The sequence below is a fragment of the Stegodyphus dumicola genome, chromosome X1 (assembly GCF_044657685.1).
Source record: "Stegodyphus dumicola isolate Sdum_Otavi_A_Nest chromosome X1, ASM4465768v1".
In the NCBI taxonomy this organism is placed as follows: Eukaryota; Metazoa; Arthropoda; class Arachnida; order Araneae; family Eresidae; genus Stegodyphus; species Stegodyphus dumicola.
This window is the reverse complement of record NC_140780.1, coordinates 213,797,866-213,816,722: the sequence shown is the minus strand read 5'-3', so window position 1 is coordinate 213,816,722 and position 18,857 is coordinate 213,797,866. Positions and strand designations below refer to the sequence as shown.

At 34.2% G+C, this 18,857-nt stretch overlaps 1 protein-coding gene across 1 annotated transcript in view; it reads right to left on the bottom strand.

Moving 5' to 3' along the window:
* Positions 1 to 2,623: 2,623 nt before the first annotated feature.
* Positions 2,624 to 18,857, bottom strand: part of LOC118190946 (uncharacterized) — a 42,488-nt gene continuing 26,254 nt past the window's right edge. Inside the window, exons 16-27 of the mRNA XM_035361742.2 lie at positions 17,804 to 18,242; positions 16,843 to 17,654; positions 15,441 to 15,564; positions 15,228 to 15,371; positions 13,357 to 13,618; positions 12,674 to 13,056; positions 12,053 to 12,252; positions 10,363 to 10,477; positions 9,975 to 10,195; positions 9,216 to 9,499; positions 3,300 to 3,490; positions 2,624 to 2,948 (exon numbers count right to left, since the gene is read on the bottom strand). Coding sequence (XP_035217633.2) covers positions 2,800 to 2,948; positions 3,300 to 3,490; positions 9,216 to 9,499; positions 9,975 to 10,195; positions 10,363 to 10,477; positions 12,053 to 12,252; positions 12,674 to 13,056; positions 13,357 to 13,618; positions 15,228 to 15,371; positions 15,441 to 15,564; positions 16,843 to 17,654; positions 17,804 to 18,242 — 3,324 coding nt within the window. The 3' untranslated portion in view covers positions 2,624 to 2,799. The remainder of the gene's footprint in view (positions 2,949 to 3,299; positions 3,491 to 9,215; positions 9,500 to 9,974; positions 10,196 to 10,362; positions 10,478 to 12,052; positions 12,253 to 12,673; positions 13,057 to 13,356; positions 13,619 to 15,227; positions 15,372 to 15,440; positions 15,565 to 16,842; positions 17,655 to 17,803; positions 18,243 to 18,857) is intronic.

Genomic DNA, 18,857 nt, shown 5'->3' with positions numbered 1-18,857 from the left:
AGGTCTTCACAAAATGTAGTGTACTTGAGTAAACTCGCTTAATGAAACAAAGCAATATGCATGTTAGTTGTAAATGAATTTGCTTCCACATCAAGTTAAAGTATGTATGCATTCTACAGACGTTGTGCCCCCCTTACCACCAACAAAACTAATCTGCCAAGAGCTGAATGGAAAAGAACGTTGATCACTCGCAGTGTTTCACGGGTTCGACTCCCGCAACTACATTAGCTATCTGAATGAGGGTTTTTCCTCATGTGTGATGTGGCAAGGAGCTAGTTTCCTTTAGGAGGGAGAGAAAGGGCTTAACGTACAGAATTTAGGGCTGCTTTAACCCAGTATAGCCTAAGAATTAACTTTTATATTAAACATTTGACGACTAAAATTTTTAATTCACAATCTAGCAGTTTTTACATTAATAACAAAAGATAAACAATTGCGTTATAATTAAGCAAGAACACAAGAAAGTTTCAGAGATTGTTTTATTTGTGTGGATTTCAAAAATATACGAGCACTTGAAATTAAACCCCTTGACATTTTAACCTTGCATCACCCTTGAGAACGCTCATTTTCTAAGAAAAGCAAGCAGCGATTAAATGCAACTGCATCTCAAAAGCTTTTAAAATTATCGTACGTTATCAATGAATTTCGAATTTGCGAAGCGATAAGGATTTTGATTAGTCTTTTCAATTCCTCCCATTTCATAGAATTTCAAAAGCAGGTACTAAGCAAAAGCTTTGAGACATTTATAAGCTATTATATAAATTGTCTATGCAAGAAGTTTACGCTGTTCAGAACAATCTATTAAAAGGAAACTAGCCTGTTGAGGGGATCACCAAGAGGCAAGTAAAGAGAAACGCTGTATAGTTGCGCTTTTAAGATAAAATAACTCTTGAAACATACTTTAGCTGAGTCTGTATAATCGCAGAATTAGAGAGATAGTATTAAATTTTTCGAGTTAAGAGATTTCTGCCAGATAGGTAGCGTACTTCCTAAAGCTTCTAAAGATAAGGGAATAAAATAGCTTACAGCAATGTTTAAAATACGCTCGATTTGCGGGCGAAACTGCTGGATTTAATAACTGAATGTTTCAAGTCTTACGAGAAAAGGAAAATTCGTTATAAAGCATTTTAAGTTTCACTTTCACCAACTTCCAGTAATGTATTGAGCATTTACAGGAAACTCATTTGTTAAAAATTTTAATATATAACAGTCAATTGCCATGTCGAAAATAAAGACAATTTAAAACAAATTTCAAATCATTTTAAAATACCAAATCATTTTAAAATCATTTTTAAATTATAAATTATTAATATTTTGAAATAAGTACATTTCTAACAGAAGTTAAAATTTAGTCTATTTTATTCTTCAACGCGGCGTTTCCTTCAGCTCTGAAATACTGGTTATACCCAGAAAAAAATGGGAAAGTTATAACTACATTTAGACCTCAAGATTTCCAAAACTAGATTCGAAATAAGATGCAAGTTTATTTTGGCGAAAACAAAAGTGCTTAATCTAGATAAAGAAAAAACAGTTCAAGGTTCAGAAATAAGCAGAAGTGATGGGATTAAAATGTGGGAGTGCTTTATTTGCTATAAGATCTGGCAACCATATATGGAGCCCTGGCTTTCAGGAGTAGGAGTTAAGATTCGTAGGCGCAAGTCATTTTACGGAAATTCGCGCGGAAAAACTTTGGTACAGAAAAAAATTGAATTTGTTTTTACTCTTGAATGAATATTGCATATATACATAATCTAACGACGATCTTCGACCAAGATTTAACAGAGTATTTTATACGAAAAAAATTAACCGAGATCTTATTTGTGGAAAATGTTAGTAGCCACTTAATGTCAAGGGATTTAAAAGTAAACCTTCAAAATGCTAAACTCGCTACTCAAAACTCAACTGAAAGTCAATACTTACTCAAAAATCTTTTCTACTTTATACAATATGATTTAATACAACATCACTTATAGCGAACAGAAAAACTTATCTTAAGACTAATACTCAAGTTGTAAAAGTAAAATGAAAACCCGAAATTCTATGTCTCGATATGCATCATATTCATTAAAAGTAAATAAATATAAGATAATTAATAGCATCAACGTTTGTTTGCCCAACAGGATGGATGTTTTTGCAGAGCGCTTACTTTTGAAATGATCGTAGTTACGTTATATAGAACGGCCTGGCGCCGTAGCTGTTAAATAGCTGAAAAGTCCAAATGCCAGTGTTCTGCAGTAGTAGCCACTCTGCAGCTTCTCAATAACATTCACAAGTGACTAATATGATCAAGACCAATAGATACCATGATCATAACTGTATCTAAACTTGAGTGTTTTAGAAGTAAAAGGTATAGAAATAAAAGCTACTCTATAAATACATAAAACAAAGTAACAATAGGCAAGATTATGTGAATTAAATGCCCTTTGTTATTTCAAATAATTCACTTTTGAAGTTTTTTTACTTGTTGTATACCCTAAATTCTTCCATCAAATACGTGCAAAATGTGAAATGAATATTATTTTCACCATTAAGCATCTTACCATCTTGGCATTCTGTTTTTGCTATTCAAAGCCTGATTATTGCAATGTCGATACTGCAAGTTAGTCTCGTGTTTCACAAAATGTAAAGCTCAGCATTATTAGATTTATTTATTGGAAAACGTTAATAAAATTAACAATTTTAACTGTATATATATAGGTATTCAAATAAAATCCAGTCGTACAATTTCTGAAGTTTACAAGATTTAAAGAGAAGTTTAAAAAGTTTAAAAATAAAGTCACGGTTAACAGGCAGCTGTTTTCACTTGAATTTAGACTTCAGAATTTTAGCATAATCAATTCCTTGCGATGGCTGCGCCATTAGAGCTCGTGGACCAGCAAGAGCAAGGTAATGGTTCATACTATCGCTTGGATCTTCATGTCTGATGAAAGCATGGATATTAACAGTTCCTAAAATCAAAAGTAACATAATTAGAATCAAATCATTTTTAAGTCACTACAAAAATTTTGCTTGCTGTTAAGGCCTAGAGCTTAATTCTTCAAAACAGATCGCTCAAGACCTACTTAAAAATATTGGACTTTGCTCTTGTGAGGCATAAAAACATGTCAAAAGCTAATCTTATTTTAAGCCGAAATTACCTCTTAAAGTATAGCTCATGTTTATCTAGTTGCCATAAGGTTTACCAATTTGAAGTTAACTGCAGTCATGGAGTTCAGTTATCAAAGATACAAAATTAACAATTAAATTTATCGCATAAAAAATTTCTCACTGTGCAGAAAATAGCTGGAATCATTACATACCAATACTGGTAATCTTATCCACTTTGACAAATCCCGATGCACCTTTGTACTGATAAAGCTTTATTTCGCCCATTTGAGAGTCTAAAGCGAAGAAAAGTAGTTCTCCCGTTTCCAAAACTATCCACTCGAGATCACCGTAATCTTTTATTTCCTGATATTTGTGGAACTGCTTGTCTATTGATGCTTCATACCTGCGCATAAAACAGATATAAAAATACGTTACATGACATTCCTGAGCATGTTAACAAGATTAATCACTTTAGAATTACTTGAATGGATTGAGATCAAAGATTAATTCACTGCGATAAATTTGAATAGGAAGGAAATTTGTTAGCTTAGTACGAGTTAAAATTCATACAAGAATTTCCGGCTAAAGGCGGACAAGGAAATTAAACAATACTTAGAGGCTCACTGTGGGAATAGCAAAATAAATGTTATTTAAAAAATTTTAATACTTTGTTAAAACACAAAATTCAATTCATAAAAATTTGATCAAAGAAAGGAAAGTTAACTGTCAATAGAAAAAATCTTAAAATACGAAATGATATCTACTCCAATATACACAGTTTGACTAAAGATGAAACTGAATATTAACTCGCTTTATTTATCAAACGTCACAAATACTGCAAAATGCACCATCCGCATTGCAATTAGATATTGCAAACAGCGACTAAAATATTTGGCAGCAAAAAACAAAGGCAGATAGAGGGGATAGAATTAAGCAGATATTGAGATTTTGTTATGGAATATGAGGGTGGAAATGGTACTTTCGAAAAGTATAGGTGTTGTGGAGATCCGTAGGTGAAAGCGGTCAGCTAGCGTTAAGTTTTCTATGCACTTTTCGAAATGGTATGCATGGTTACACGAAAGCAGAGCTAAATGATGAGCAATTATAAATAAAGGTGCAAACAGATTACTCATTTAGAGGACTTTTGAAAGCAGACGGTTACCCTCTGTATGGTAACGTTAGCCACTGCTATCAATAGCAGGCTGCAGTAAATCCAGACTTCCATTTGCCCATTTTATTAACTGTTGAAAATAAATTTGTACGTTCCAATAAGTTTGTTTTCTGTAGTTCTTGGGTTCGGGTGACTATAATCCCTGCGCCACAGTCCCATGGCTAACAGGAAAATCTCTCCATTAAGATTTCAGTCAGCATGGTATAACGATTATATTTAGCAGAACTAGTCTACTTAATGCTTTAAAGTAGCACATACGAAATCTTTCCACAAGAAATCTTGCTGAAACTTCTTTCTGATGTACCTCAGCTGTTCATTGGTTCCTGCGCTATGGATTGCGAGCACACTGCAGTAGTAACATCACAGATTACTTCGGCGGTACTTACGACCTTCACTGGATCAAACAGAGTAAATCTGCTCCTCGGGTAACTATTTCCAGCAGTGGCATGTCAGTGGACTAGAAGGGTTAGGTTAGTTACATAACATTTTAGGCATTAGCACTTTCAAGCATATTCTTACCCAGCATTTTAAAGAGCTAAAAACCTTCCTGAAGGAAAAGATTAGCTGCCTTAGATATACTGTTGACTTCTGGCCCGAGGTTGGGAGAATTCTCAACTTTCTCCCGATTCTTATAAGCTAAATTAACTTCTAGTGCTATACTTAAAACATTTGCGCGATTCGTTAAAGTATTCGTAAAAGTCGTATTTTCGAGCAACTGTAGTTAAAGGTTGAACCATTAAAACTTACTTCCTACCTTCTTTACACGCTATTAGTTCACCGTCAAATTTTTCGTATATATTCCATTGCAAAATATATTTGATTCCCTCAACCAGCCTTTACATTTTTGCCGGATGTTTTAGAATCACGCTATATATATATATATATATATATATATATATTTGGTTATAGCGAAGAGCAACTGTATATGAGTAATGATGGCTTCACGGAGAGCTTAAGAAAAATTGGCCCGCGTTTACTTTACTTATACTCGAGAAAACGCTCATGCAACCAGTTCAATATTCAAGCGCCCACCAGCGGCCGAGCGTTAAAATCGCTGACGGCTGGTATTTTAAACTTAGATTAATGATTACAGGCGAACGGGCTCGCTGCGTAGGCGTTTCGTGTTTCTCCCCGTGATTAACGTGAATACGAGACAGTTTCCCTTAGAAAATAGTCCATTAAGGTATCCCTTTCCCTTAGGAAGGTAGCCTTACCGTGCATCAAATAAACCACATTTTCAGCATGGAGGTAAGAAAGGAAGGAGTGGCCAAATCGCAATTAGAAGTGAAGCACTGCTCCGAAGCTTCAGTCACAGATGGGGTATTTTTTTGTTTACATTCAGAAGCGCTCCGATAGTATTTCGACACACGATAATTCCATACAAATCGAAAAACGGGACACTTCCGCATAAAAGAAACATTCCTAGCATGACTGGATTGGTTAGGTTATTCAATTATGGCAAAGCACACGAGGGCTATCTGCCTAATGGGAGGGATGCCTTCGTGGAGGACTTTCTAAGGGAAACTGGCTCGTATAAACGTTACACATGGGGAAAACCACGAAAGCACCCATGCAGCCAGCCCGTTCGCGGGATTCGAACATCCAATGTTCATCCTCGGTTCCTAGTATGATGGATAATAGGAATTTGTATAGTTTAGCGACATTTACACAAAATTCACATCTTGGTTATTTTTCGATAACTAACAATAGCGATTTTGATTATGAATTTCTTTCATAAAATTCTAAGCTGTTTAATTAAAAAATATAGATTTTAGCAAAAACGTTATGCTTAAAGAATGAAAAATACCTCACCGTACCTTTAAAATTGTATAAATTTTTCGATACCCTTAATACAGTATTCGCTACATTTATGTTCCAAGACGCCAAAATGTTTTAAATAAAATAAATTTTTTTTCACATCCACATATTATTGTAACATGTACTTTTTAAAATTAGTGTAAATTACTTTACTCGAAAAATATAGTGAATGCACAGATATTGAAGATTTCCACATGCCGGAAATGAAAATATGAAATAAGTATGGGTATTTATGCATGTATGCCTTTAACAAAATACGTAAATATTTATTAATTTATAAATTATTTCAAATGAAGGATTTATTCATTCATAAATAACTGAAAGTTACTGCGAAGAAATCTAATTATTAAATTTATCTAAATTTATAATGATTATAAATATTATCTAAATATATAATAACCTTAACATTGAATTGTAAACATAAATTTACATCTTGCTCACAAATACGTTATAAAACTATTTAAGCAAGAATTGTTCGTACTGGAAAGCAATCTCTTAAAAGGTATTGTAAAGCAATTTCTATGAGATGCGTATTTAAGAAAGTAATAAAGAAGAGTTTTGGAATACGCATTGTTGAAATTAAGTGTAAAAAATCTGATAAGTATAATTAAAAGAATGATTCCCCTTACATTTTATAATAAGTCAGTTATAAGTTTTAAATAATATTTAAAAAATAATCCTTACTTTATTCCCTTTCAGAAATATTCAAAGAAAGTTAAGTACTATTTAAAGTACACTCCTGTCCATAAATTAAGGATAATTCGGAGTCACGGGGAAATCGAACTCTAAAATAAATATATCACCTGTAAAATCACTACACACATCTTCAAGAATCATATGAAAAGTTCAGAAAGTAACCAGATGACACCGATGGTACGTCACAATGAGAGTAAGAGTGATATACAAGGAATACAGGCAAAGAAGTGAAATTGTTCGCAGGCACTTTATAAGCATTTCAGTGCAATAACCGAATAGTTATGACACAAAGGACAAATTTGAATGATTTTTTACGTGGTAGAATTATCGGCCGTCTGGAATGTGGGCGTACCCAACTGGAAGTATCAGAAGAACTTGGAATTGCCCAGAGTGTCATCTCCAGGCTTTGGCAACGACTCCAAGATGATGGTAATGTGAGTAAGACGTTACAGCACAGGTCGCCCCAGAGTTACAACGCCGAATGAGGACCGGTATTTGGGAGTTACTGCCAAAAGAAAGAGGCGGAGCACAGCCTCAGACTTCTCGTCAGCTCTCTTCAGTTACTGGTACGACAATTTCAAGGCAGGCCGTGTACAGACGCTTAGGGCAGATTCGTCTATATGCTCTTAGACCTGTCAGATGCGTTCCAATTACTGCAACTCACTGTCGCCTGCGGTTAGCCTGGAGTAGAGAGCATGCATTGTGGACACCGCAGCAGTGGACTTGTGTGATGTTTTCCGACGAGTCCAGGTTTAGCTTGCAGTCTGATTCTCGCCTGACTTTCATATGGAGAGCTCCAGGTACCCGTTATCACCAAGAAAACATCATTGAACGACACCGTTACGGTGGTGCAGGAGTGCTCGTTTGGGGTGGAATTATTCTGGGTTCCAGAACTGACCTGCATGTTCAAATTGGAACCATGACAAGCCAAATCTATCGGGACGTCATTCTGGAACAACATGTACGTTTGTTTCGGGGCGCCATGGGTGCACAATTTGTATTTATGGATGACAACACCCGTCCTCACTGTGCAAACATCGTAAGCGAATGCCTTCAATCGGAGGATATCACCCATATAGACTGGCCCGCATTCTCACCGGACTTGAATCCAGTAAAGCACGTATGGGGACATGCTTGGCCGACAAATTGCAGCCCGTCAACCTCCTCCTACATGTCTACCGGAACTTCGAGAGCATTGCTTTATGAATGGTGTAATATCCCCCAAGATCAGATCTATAATTTGATACTCAGCATGCCTAGGCGTTGTACGGACTGTATTGCATCGTCTGGGAGACATACAATGTATTAACAATCATACCAACCATGTTATATTGTTTTTTTTTGTAAACAGGTGTTTTTTGTAATTTGCTCGAGGGAGAAAAAATCGCTAATTTTTTTCATAAACATATAGCATCTTTTTGCTCTTTACCTTTTGTTTAATAAATAAGCTTTACAAATAAGTCAAATTTGTTTTGCTTTTCCTTTGCCTGATTTTGCATTATCTTTAATTTATGAACATGAGTGTATTTCGCTGTTAAATTAAAAGGTGCTCTAATTTGAAATGGACCGACTAGAGCATTAATTATAAACAGATTTATAGTTTTCGATTTAAAAGATGCCTTAGAAGCTAAAAAATCATGTCATTTGAGAAAGTATTTTAGGAAGAAGCTCTATAAATAGAAAAGGAATAATGCATAATTTTAATACAATAAACTAATCTTAATTTTTGTAATCCTTAACCGAATCAAATTGAATTACCTTAATTTTTTTCTAATGTAATTAACGAAAACTTGTGAAAATATTTCAAATTAAACCATTCTGAGCAAACTATTCTGTGAAAAGTATAGCATTTAATTCCGTTCAGAACGAAATGTTTAAAAATGTATTCTTTTCATATACTTAGAACTCTGAAGTATTGTAGAAAAAGAAAATATATACATTTATATGCATAATTACGACATAATTACAATATTTACGTCCGATCGCGTCAAAAACCATTGAACTTAATGGTAAATGACCCAATGTTTTGGTCACCAAAGAAGGGATCGCCAGTGCTTCAAAGCAGGGTATGGGGGAAACCGGTTTAGGGCCACTCCATCTAACTTCCTACCTCCATGACTTTCAGCACTTAAGAACAAAGCTTGAGACTTATTACTGGTGCTTAGTCGTCCCGTCAAAAGTTTGTCGTCGCGTCGTATTAAATTCAAATAGATTAATCATGCATACTTAAGTATTGAAGAAGTAAAGCTTATTATATAACTGTTCAAAGTTTGTATTTCTATGTCAATATGTCTGACTACCTATACAATTTTGAAGGGTCTTAATCTGACAAGTTTCATAAATCTGAACAGTTAACTTTAAAAATGTTAATCAGAATTCCCTTTCATTTTCCAATTCCTGCGTTAAAAGATAACAAGTATACCTAGTAAATTTGGTAGCTTACCTATAGATCAGAAGTTTTGGTTCGTTGTATATCTTCGGTATTCTACCTTCTGCTATCACCAAGAAAATGTGCGAAGAAAGCATATCATGGTGGCTCATCAGCATAACCGACTGGGCGTAAGTTGACAGAATGGTTTGAGATGGATTTGAAAATCGGGACTCGACTGGATTCCAGAAATAAATATCCACTGGTTTTTTTTCTTCAAATGACCTCGATCTTAAGTTCAGAACGTCTTCGGTGGCAATAGCTAGTATTGTTTGACCATCCGACTGTATGATTGAGGCCTGCAAATTAAAAAAATTGTAATAACAGAAACGCAACTGAAATATTTTCCGCCAGGTCTTCATCTAATGTTACAAACGATGTAGTTAATTGTTTTACCAGTAGCTAAATTACTTCTCTTTAACTTTTAATGTTTTGTACGCATTATAGCAGGGAAAACAAGTTTCCAAAACTGCTGCACGCGAAGAATGAATTCACATCCAATAGTTAAAGATAAGTTAATGGAATTCTAAGTCTTTGCTAGTCTAACATATTAATGCCCAAATAATATAATTAATTTTTAGCACAGATCATTAGCAGATCCACAGTTTGGCTGAACTACAATGATAGAGAAGAAATCTTGGAAAAATAAATTTGCTAACCACTTCATAATTGTATAAACAAAGCTGAAACTGAGAATGAATTCCACAAATTCAGCGAAATTTGTCCTTGAGCTTCTTTAAAATGAAACTGCAGGTACATTGGGGAATCACTAACCTTTCGTCCACCTTTAGTGTGCAGAATTTCTGTGAAAGCAAATTGTTCGCCATTATGGGAACAATATACTTTTACATCTTGAAACTCCATGTATATAACACATGCCAAACTTCCATCAGTAAATGCCATCATGTTGATTACTGAAGTTAGTTCTATGGTTTGGATTTTTAAGAATGTAGCATTAGTCCATAAATAGATGTCTCCACTTGCATTATCGCTGCCTAGAAAACACGTTAGAAAAGAAAGTAACTGATAATGAATGGTAATTGTATAACATTTCACAATAAATTTTAAGTTTTTTTTTAAAGTGCAGCAAGTTTAGAAGAGAATAAGGTGTTCACAGTACACCAATTAATTTTATTAATACAAAGCATCAATTACTACATACCAGATCCAATAGGGCTTTCGCAAAATTTTGTCGGATTTTGGTTAGCTACGAAAAGGTGGGTTCTTCCATGAATAAGCAGGCTTTTAACAGAGACCGCATATGAAGTTGTGAGCTCCTACGAAGAAATAAAAGTATTTACTAATGATATAGGGATCCATTATATTTCACTCATGTCCTTGGATTGATACGAGAAGACAACTAGCTCAGTGTGAAACTAGTATAATATCCATCTCGTTCATCACTTAATTTCGGCATTTAAAATGCCGAAATTAAAAGTGATGAACGTTTGGATTTTTAAGAATATATATTCTTAAAAATGAAAGATAAAAGAAAGATATTTCAGAAGAAAAAAATATTTCTAAAAGAAAGAAAAATATTTCTAAAAGAAAAATATTTCAGAAGAAAAAAATACTTAAAATAATACTTAAAATAATAAAAGAAAGATATTTCAGAAGAATGCCTCTTATGCCGATGAAAAAAATAGAGGGGAAATAGCTGGATTTATAAATTGCATATCATGAAATTGAATACGAAGCTTCCTAAAAACAACGTACCTATTAAATTTTGCTGGGTTAAATTATTAAATAGCTTTTGTGAGGGCACAAAGAACTGCTTAACACCGCATTTTTAAGAAATTCCATTTCTGTGAATAAGCTATCCTATATTATGTACCTTTTCTCTGCACGATATGGCTTAAGGACAAGCATTTTGTTTCATTGCCTTAGTAGGATTGCTTCTGTTACTACGCTTCAGCTTAAAATTTTAGTTTACGCTGAATTATTTCAGCAACATCTCATACCCAGTTTGAAGCCTAACCCATATTTCGTATTTAGTAAGAAAAGTTGCATTCTATGAAGAATTTTTTTGAAGTATCATAACTGAAGTACACTTAATCGGCATTTAGTTCAATAAAAAGTGACTATATGAATTTTGCTTATCCTCATAAGTACTCGTATTTACCTACTGATACAGAGCTTAACATTTAAATTTTTATACTGCTAATTCACGTCCGTCTTGATATCAGTTCTAGAATATCTATTATAAAACTTTATATACAGAAGATATTTTAAAAGAGTTTATCTCATATTACTACAGAAAGCTAGTAGCAATAGACGAATGTTTTTATTTCTACTATACTCGACAATAGCATTAATTGTAGAAGCTTTCCTGGAATGCAGACCAACATTTGCTAATAGACTGTATGAGCATTTTTGCCAAATTTCAAAATCATAATACAACGCTTAATTCTGAAGCGTCAAGTTATAAAGTAACGACGTATTTCATTATATTCTTGAGAAGTACAGTAAAATACAACACTCACTTAGCTTCTGACTGTACCCCGCCTCATTTTTCATTCTCTTGTAAAATTGTTTATCCACTTTTGAAACACCCTGTATTTCAAATAAACAAAGCTGTTTTACTTTCTTCCGCTTGAACTGCAGCTTAGTCTTTTTCAAGGGAGAGCAAGCTGCATTTAAAGCTTCCGTTTTAACTGCGTACTGAACTGTTCTGCACTAGTTTATTTCTTGCATTACTTTAGAACTTAGTCATTAAAATTTGTTCCAGTAAAGCCTAATGGCTTCAAAATATAGATGGCAAATTCCCTTAAACTTCATAACAATTAAAATGAAAGATTTTATCTTGGCTTTAAAAAATGAATCATTTCTGAAATATAAAAAGGGCATTTTACCTGTGGGTGAACTATGAACTCGTCTCTAATTTTATCATAGTTAAAGAGTCTTATACTTGAGCAATGCGACATCGAGCTTGAATTATCTGAAAGCAACAGCAGTTCGCCGCAATCCTCTCCAAACACATGCAGCCAACTATAAGCTGTGGGTATATCAAATTCTTGAAACAGTTCGTAGTATTGAAATATTACAGCTTGCTCTGTAATTAAAAAGAGATTCCATTTAGAGAATTGGCATTTACGGAATGATTCAATTATAGCAATCATTAGTAAGATAAATGCAGCTATAATAGGTTAGATTATTTGAATACGGTAAATGCTGTCCAAGAGGAGGGATTTTCTGAGACACATGGAGAACACCAACTATGCAGCCAGCTCTTTTATCTTGCGATCGAACTCTGGTCAAACTCCCAGTGTTCAGCGGTCCTAACCACTCAGTTTTCATAGTAATTTAAAGAATTAGTACAATAAAATTAAAACTGAATATCTAAAAATTGATAAAAAGGAATGATCGGAAAAAAGTCTTCGAGAGTTCTAACTTTCAGAACTTCAGTTGAGAACTATCTCGGAACATGATTTAAAGATCATTACAGTTTTCGCAATCTAAACATGAATACTTACTTGAAAATGCATCTTGCATACCCGTTGTAATTTCTTCAAGCTCTATCAGTTTATTCTGTAATGAAGAAAAATTGAAATCTGCATTCACTTTCCTCTCTAAGGCAGTAACATCTATACCAGCGACTGTTGGGGCCTCAAGGAATGTTACCGTTAGTGGCTTCTTGAAATATTTTAAACCACTGACCGAGTTGTTACGGTTGCGCTGAAGAGTTTTTCTGGATAGATAATCTAAATCGACTCCGTTAATCAGGCCATTGATGTTAAGAGATCCCTTTATTTCAACATTTCCTCGAACGGTCTTCTTTCCAGTTATTACTTGATTACCATATACCATTAAAACTTTGTCTTCAGCTATGCTGATTCCGTTGATGGTTCCATCCACTCTAAATGAATATTTAAAGAGAATGTTACGATTTTCATACAAGACTTTAAAAAAATTTCAACTCTACCAAAAACAAATTTATTTTATTCTTCCCAAAGTTAAGATTAACTTTTACATAAATATTCTCAAGCGTTCAATGAATATAAATTTAAGGATATCTTCCGAATTTAAGTTAGAGGGCAGTATTTACTCAAATAATATGTAAATAAGCATAAAAATGATCATGTACATTAACTACTAAGAAACGTTTCATCGTAATTTCATTAAGCAGACTACAAATAAACAAGCTTCTATAGCTTACCTTGCGTCGGTAATAGAGAGATTATGGAAAGTTTTATAACCGTCGATTATAAATGTTCCTCCATCTTTCAATACAGACTTTTTATGCCACTCTGATATGTCAATCCCTTGAATAAGCTTTCCATCTTCAATCGTGAGATCGCCAAGAACACTGACAGTTTTTTCGAATATTTTTGGGCTTTGTATATAGTTTGTTCGATTGTAAAGCATCAGGTCATCGGGAATTTTTAAACCATTCACTCTTCCTGCTACAAGTACATCATCTAAAAAAGAATGCGCATTTTCATTCTGGAACGACCTCAAGTTTTAAGTTTAAAATCTTAAGCGAAAATAAAACTCATATGCGAAGTACCCTCAGCTTTATTATAAACCAGAATTACAATAATTTTTATGTATTTGAAAACAGAAGGCGGTGGTGCTCCTACTTCACCATTTTACAGTAACAGTAAAATTAAATAGTATAACTTCGTTAAACCAATAAAACATTTACTGCGGTTAACATACGTTATTCCTATCTAGATTCCGATTTAAAATGATTAGGGTAGCAATGCTGCTATGAAAACTTTTTAACACTACAATGCTATAACACGAGCAGTTAAACTAAGGCTTGTGAGAATATTTTAGGTCAAATGGTTCCTTAAGTTAAGGCACGCAAAGGTTACATCTTAAATGGCTTTATAAAATATTATGCGGAGTAAATTAGCTCATATCGCCTTACACGTTGGGGAAGTTTTGAAAGTCTCATGCAGTTAGCCGTTCGTCCGGAACCGAACCCAAGACGAGTTGGTGTACTGCGGTCTTGTACTGTTTGTCATTGGGGGCAGCACAAAGATGGTTTCGCTGAAGTTGGGGAATAATGAAATCAAGTTTTTTTTGGCCACTTCTGAGCAAGTTCAACCATTTTCACATTGATACTGCAAACAGTAGCAGAATAATAGTCTGGAAAATTCATACTATCTCTTTCTTACAAAGAAATTAACAAAAATTTTGAAGTCTTATAGGAAAGTTGTTCCATGCTGTTTTATTCCTAAATGGTATCGTGCATAATTATTTGTTGAACTTTATTTTACAGATAACATTACAACTAAGATACAGCATCTTTCCGAAAATCTACGTACGAAACTATGTGAATAGCTCTTCCTTTCACTGGGTATATTTATCACGCAAGAAGTGCTTTTATTTAAGCCAAACTTGAGGCAATGTCATAATGTGTAACGCTGAAAATTATGTTCACAATTGGATGAGTTTAAGGAGAACAAGCTTATATGAAAAGAAAAATTATAGAAAGAATTTGGGCGTTTTTAAAAGTTACTGGACAAAAATGTAACGCGTCTCATGTAAGGATCGAATCTGAAACTGCACTTCGAACACCACTTGCTTGCCAAAGGATTAGAAAAGAACCCAAATAAGTAAGCCAGTGCGTTATCCATTAAGTCGAAAAATTTCATAATTAAACTATATATTTTAAAGTGAGCTTTAGAACTAATTTTCGTGCAAAACAGTCATGTCTAAAACAAAGCTACTTTGCAAATGGCAGCGAATGGAAAAGGCTACTTAACTGATTACGGCAAAGCACGCGAGAGCCCTGCTTCAGAAAGAATATCTTTCGCAGGAACTTTTTAAAGGAACTTGCCAATGTTTACGTTACGCAGGAGGAAAGTTACAAAACTATTATACTATGAGAACGCTTTGAGCACTAATTTCATTGATTATTAAATTTCATATGCACTGCGAAAATTTTACACTATCCAATAAAAATGTATCAAATTAGCTTAGAAACAGACTTAACTAAAGTAGCTTAATATTTAAGCGGCAAAATTTGAGCGGACAAAAGTTAGAGACAAAATAGACAAGGAAGACTAGTGAACTTACTGTCGAAAATTATTTCATCAAAATGGTAAGTGGTATTCACTATTTGAGTTCCATTTTTCATCAGCAGCCTTTCGCTCATCTGCTTAATATCGATGTCATTAACTTTATTGGTACGAGTATTGAAGTTTTTTGCAGTTAATTTGCCTGTAAAAAACATTAGAAGTTATTAAAAGCAATTTCGATCTGACTAAAGAAGAATCTTAAAAAACATACCTTCCACCACTAATTCTTCAAATTCCACTTGCCCAGAAATTTCTTGATCGCGAGTAAGACTCATGTATGTTTGATTTAATAATTGCAAGTCTATTCCTCCGAATTTTCCTTTAATTTCAACAATCTGGAAATAAGATTAAATGGAAAAAATCTACAGTATATTAGCAGTCTATAGTATATAGGACATTTTGGGAGTTCTCGTTTTTTATATGGCAGGTCTTAAACAGGAAAAATGCATTATGTATCGCGCAGTAAGCTCGAACAGTATACTTTAAACATACTTTTCAAAATAGTACAAAATGTAGTTGATAATTACAGTTTTCCAAACATTACAGACCTAATCTAAACAAACAGGGCTAAGCTAAGGAAAATTATTATTGCAGCGTTAGTTAGGAAAGTTAATTCCCAACATCTCATTAACTTAATTGTACCACAGAAATATTAATTTTCAAAATTCAAAGTACATTCGCAGTTTTCAAGTGAACGTTGATTATAATGAACCTGGGCGATTAACATATGATATGCCGCAATTTCTGATTCTATTTTTGATAAGAAAATATTAAGGATGGAGCTAAAGCGTAAAATTATTCGCTTATTCCCCAATTTAGCCGAAAGTGTGAATCAGCCATTTCAGGATAAAGGCAATCATTTTGGTAAAAAATACCTGCAATTATTATTGATATCGTCTTTAAATGAAAAATAGATGGAAGATACTATGGACCAGCGGGTGTTCCATTTTAACCACTTGCGCTAAAAAGACGCGCCACGCACGTCGAGGCGCTTTTGTCTCAAACCGCGAGCGACGTGTAAGCCACGTCGATAGGCATTTGCCGCAAAAATGAAAATAACGTGGTGCACACGTCGCCTAACGAGATTGTTTATGTTTAGGAACGTGCGCGAACTCCGTTAACACACAATTTAATAATGCAGATTTTTTGTGCCATTATAATGTAGATTTTTATGGCAAGTTATGTTTTTTATACATTGCTTTGAGCTTGATAACTCACGGAATGTTATTTTTGTAATGTTTAGAATGCTAAATAAATAAGTTCGTTGTTAATTAAAAAGGTTTTCTCTGCGAAATATATTACCATTCGTTCGAAGTTATTAAATAAGTCAAGAATTGATTAATTTCAAATAGTTTATTTCTTGAGTTACAGCTCTGGATTGCACTCGCAGACGCGGAACGGCTAAATGAGACCCTTTACCGCTTGTTATATTGTAGCGCACGGTACCGCAACCGTGAAGTTTAATCGTAGCGCAAGGGGTTAAGAAACCTCGCAACAACAAGATCAACAGTAAGCATTAGCAAATGTTAACTACACATTTGTTAGATTAGTTTGATGTGAAATGATGCAATTTACGTATTGAGTTAAAATGTAGAAGTATTTTAAAAACTTACACCATCTATCGTAAGGTCCTGGAATGTCTTCCTTCCTGTGATGTTTATTCCAGAATCTCCAGTAATGACAATGTCCTGGAGTTTCGCTAAGTTCACACCTGCTAGATTCCCGTCAATAGTTCCACCTCCAAGAAGCGTAACTTCTCCTTTAATAGTTAAATGTGTTATATTCTGCTCTTTGCTTAGAAGCAAAGTCTTCTCGCAGATATCAGAAATAGAGATTCCGTCAACTAAACCATCAACAGTGACGTCTCCTTCAATCACCAGGTCATTCAAGAAGGTCTTCTCTCCTGCTATTAATAAATTTCCCGACTTCAGTATGGCTTCCTCGGACAGGTCATAACCTTGTACCTTTCCTGACAAAGTTATGGCCTCGTTTGAAATCAAAGTGCCTTCAAATATTACAGGGCCTTCTATAACGGCGGGTTCATTAGTTTTCACTATTGTATTATTCAAATGCGTCACATTTATGTTATTCAAGAGGCCGGTAACTTCCAGATTCTGCACCGAGAGGCCGTTAACAAAAGTTGCATTACCCTCAATAACTTGAGCAACATTTTTCAACATCCATTTATGTTTCATATCCCATTCAGTAACACCATCGATAGTCGATTTGAAAATTAAGCTGCCAAAAATGACATTATTGGCGAATGTCTTAATCCCCGATATAGTTTCAGGAGTATCCAACCATACAGCATCGTTCCATAATTCACTAAAATCAACTCCATTCACATAACGGCTTTTCAAGTCATGGCCGTCAGGAACATGAATAGTACCTTTCACACTCTTCTTCCCTTTAATTTCCTGGTATCCTGAAAATAAAACCAGTTAAACTAAATTTAAATATTTTAAGTATTCTTCAATTCAGCATGTTAATACTTTTTTGAAAAGCAATATCAATCTTATGTTTAAAAAGATTACCTGAACAAAGGAAAACAATAAATAAAATGTACAGAAATACCTTCGTAAGTCAGGGTATCTTCCATCATTTCATCCAAGTTGATACTATTAACATTTCCGTATATTTCAATGTTTTTAGCTTCGATTTCATTGAAAGTGACATTAGACAACATCCTAGCGTTAGAAATGATCTGGGGTCCAGTGAGTGTAACAAAGTCATCAACAGGAACACCATTAATAGAACCGAAGACTGTTAGGTTCTTCACTTTTACGTCGCCTGTGAAAGTCTTGGACCGCAGGGCTTGATTTCCAATTTTAAGAAAAGTATCAGTTAGGAAGCTTATGTTTAAGTTGTTTATTAAACCTAAAACTACGCTATTTTCTTCCAAGATGATGGTCTCAAATACTTTCTTTCCAGACACGTTTTGAGGCTCATTTATCAATACCAAATCCTCTTTCACGTTGATACCATTGATATCCTGACATTCGAGCTCTTCAATCTGAAAGAAATTGCGAACTTTATATATACGTTTTAAAATAGGTTTAAAATAAGTGTACAACAAGAAATGCTTTTAAAAAGATAAGTTTTCGAATTCGATTATTTGATCATGGCAAAGCCTACTAGTGCTATTTGAACAAGGAAAGGATTGCTTTCGTGTAGAACTCGAGGGGATATTACTACTGTTTACGGACGAAATAGGCTGAAAATTCAAATATTAGCTCCTTTACTTTAAAAAAATACAGACACGACAGAACTGCATCAGGATACAGAAGAGGAGGTAAATTGGTTACGAATGTCAAAGATTTGAATCATTTCAGCATTTCCTTAAGCATGCGCAAGAATGAGTTATTCAACCAATATGCACTAAGGTACTGGATGGCAATAACGGAAAATTAATGCTTAATTCAGGACAGCAAGAAAATAATTTGGTTAAAGTTAAGAATGCAATTTATTACGGCAAAGAGTTGATATCATCTGTAGGGATACAGGATTCAGAATTTTAATGTAAATTCCTCTGCATTATTTAAGGAAGAAAATGCGCGAAGAGACTTATCTAGATATATTCGATTAAGGTAAGGGATACTATAGTCAACTGTTCAAGGGAAGAGCTGTC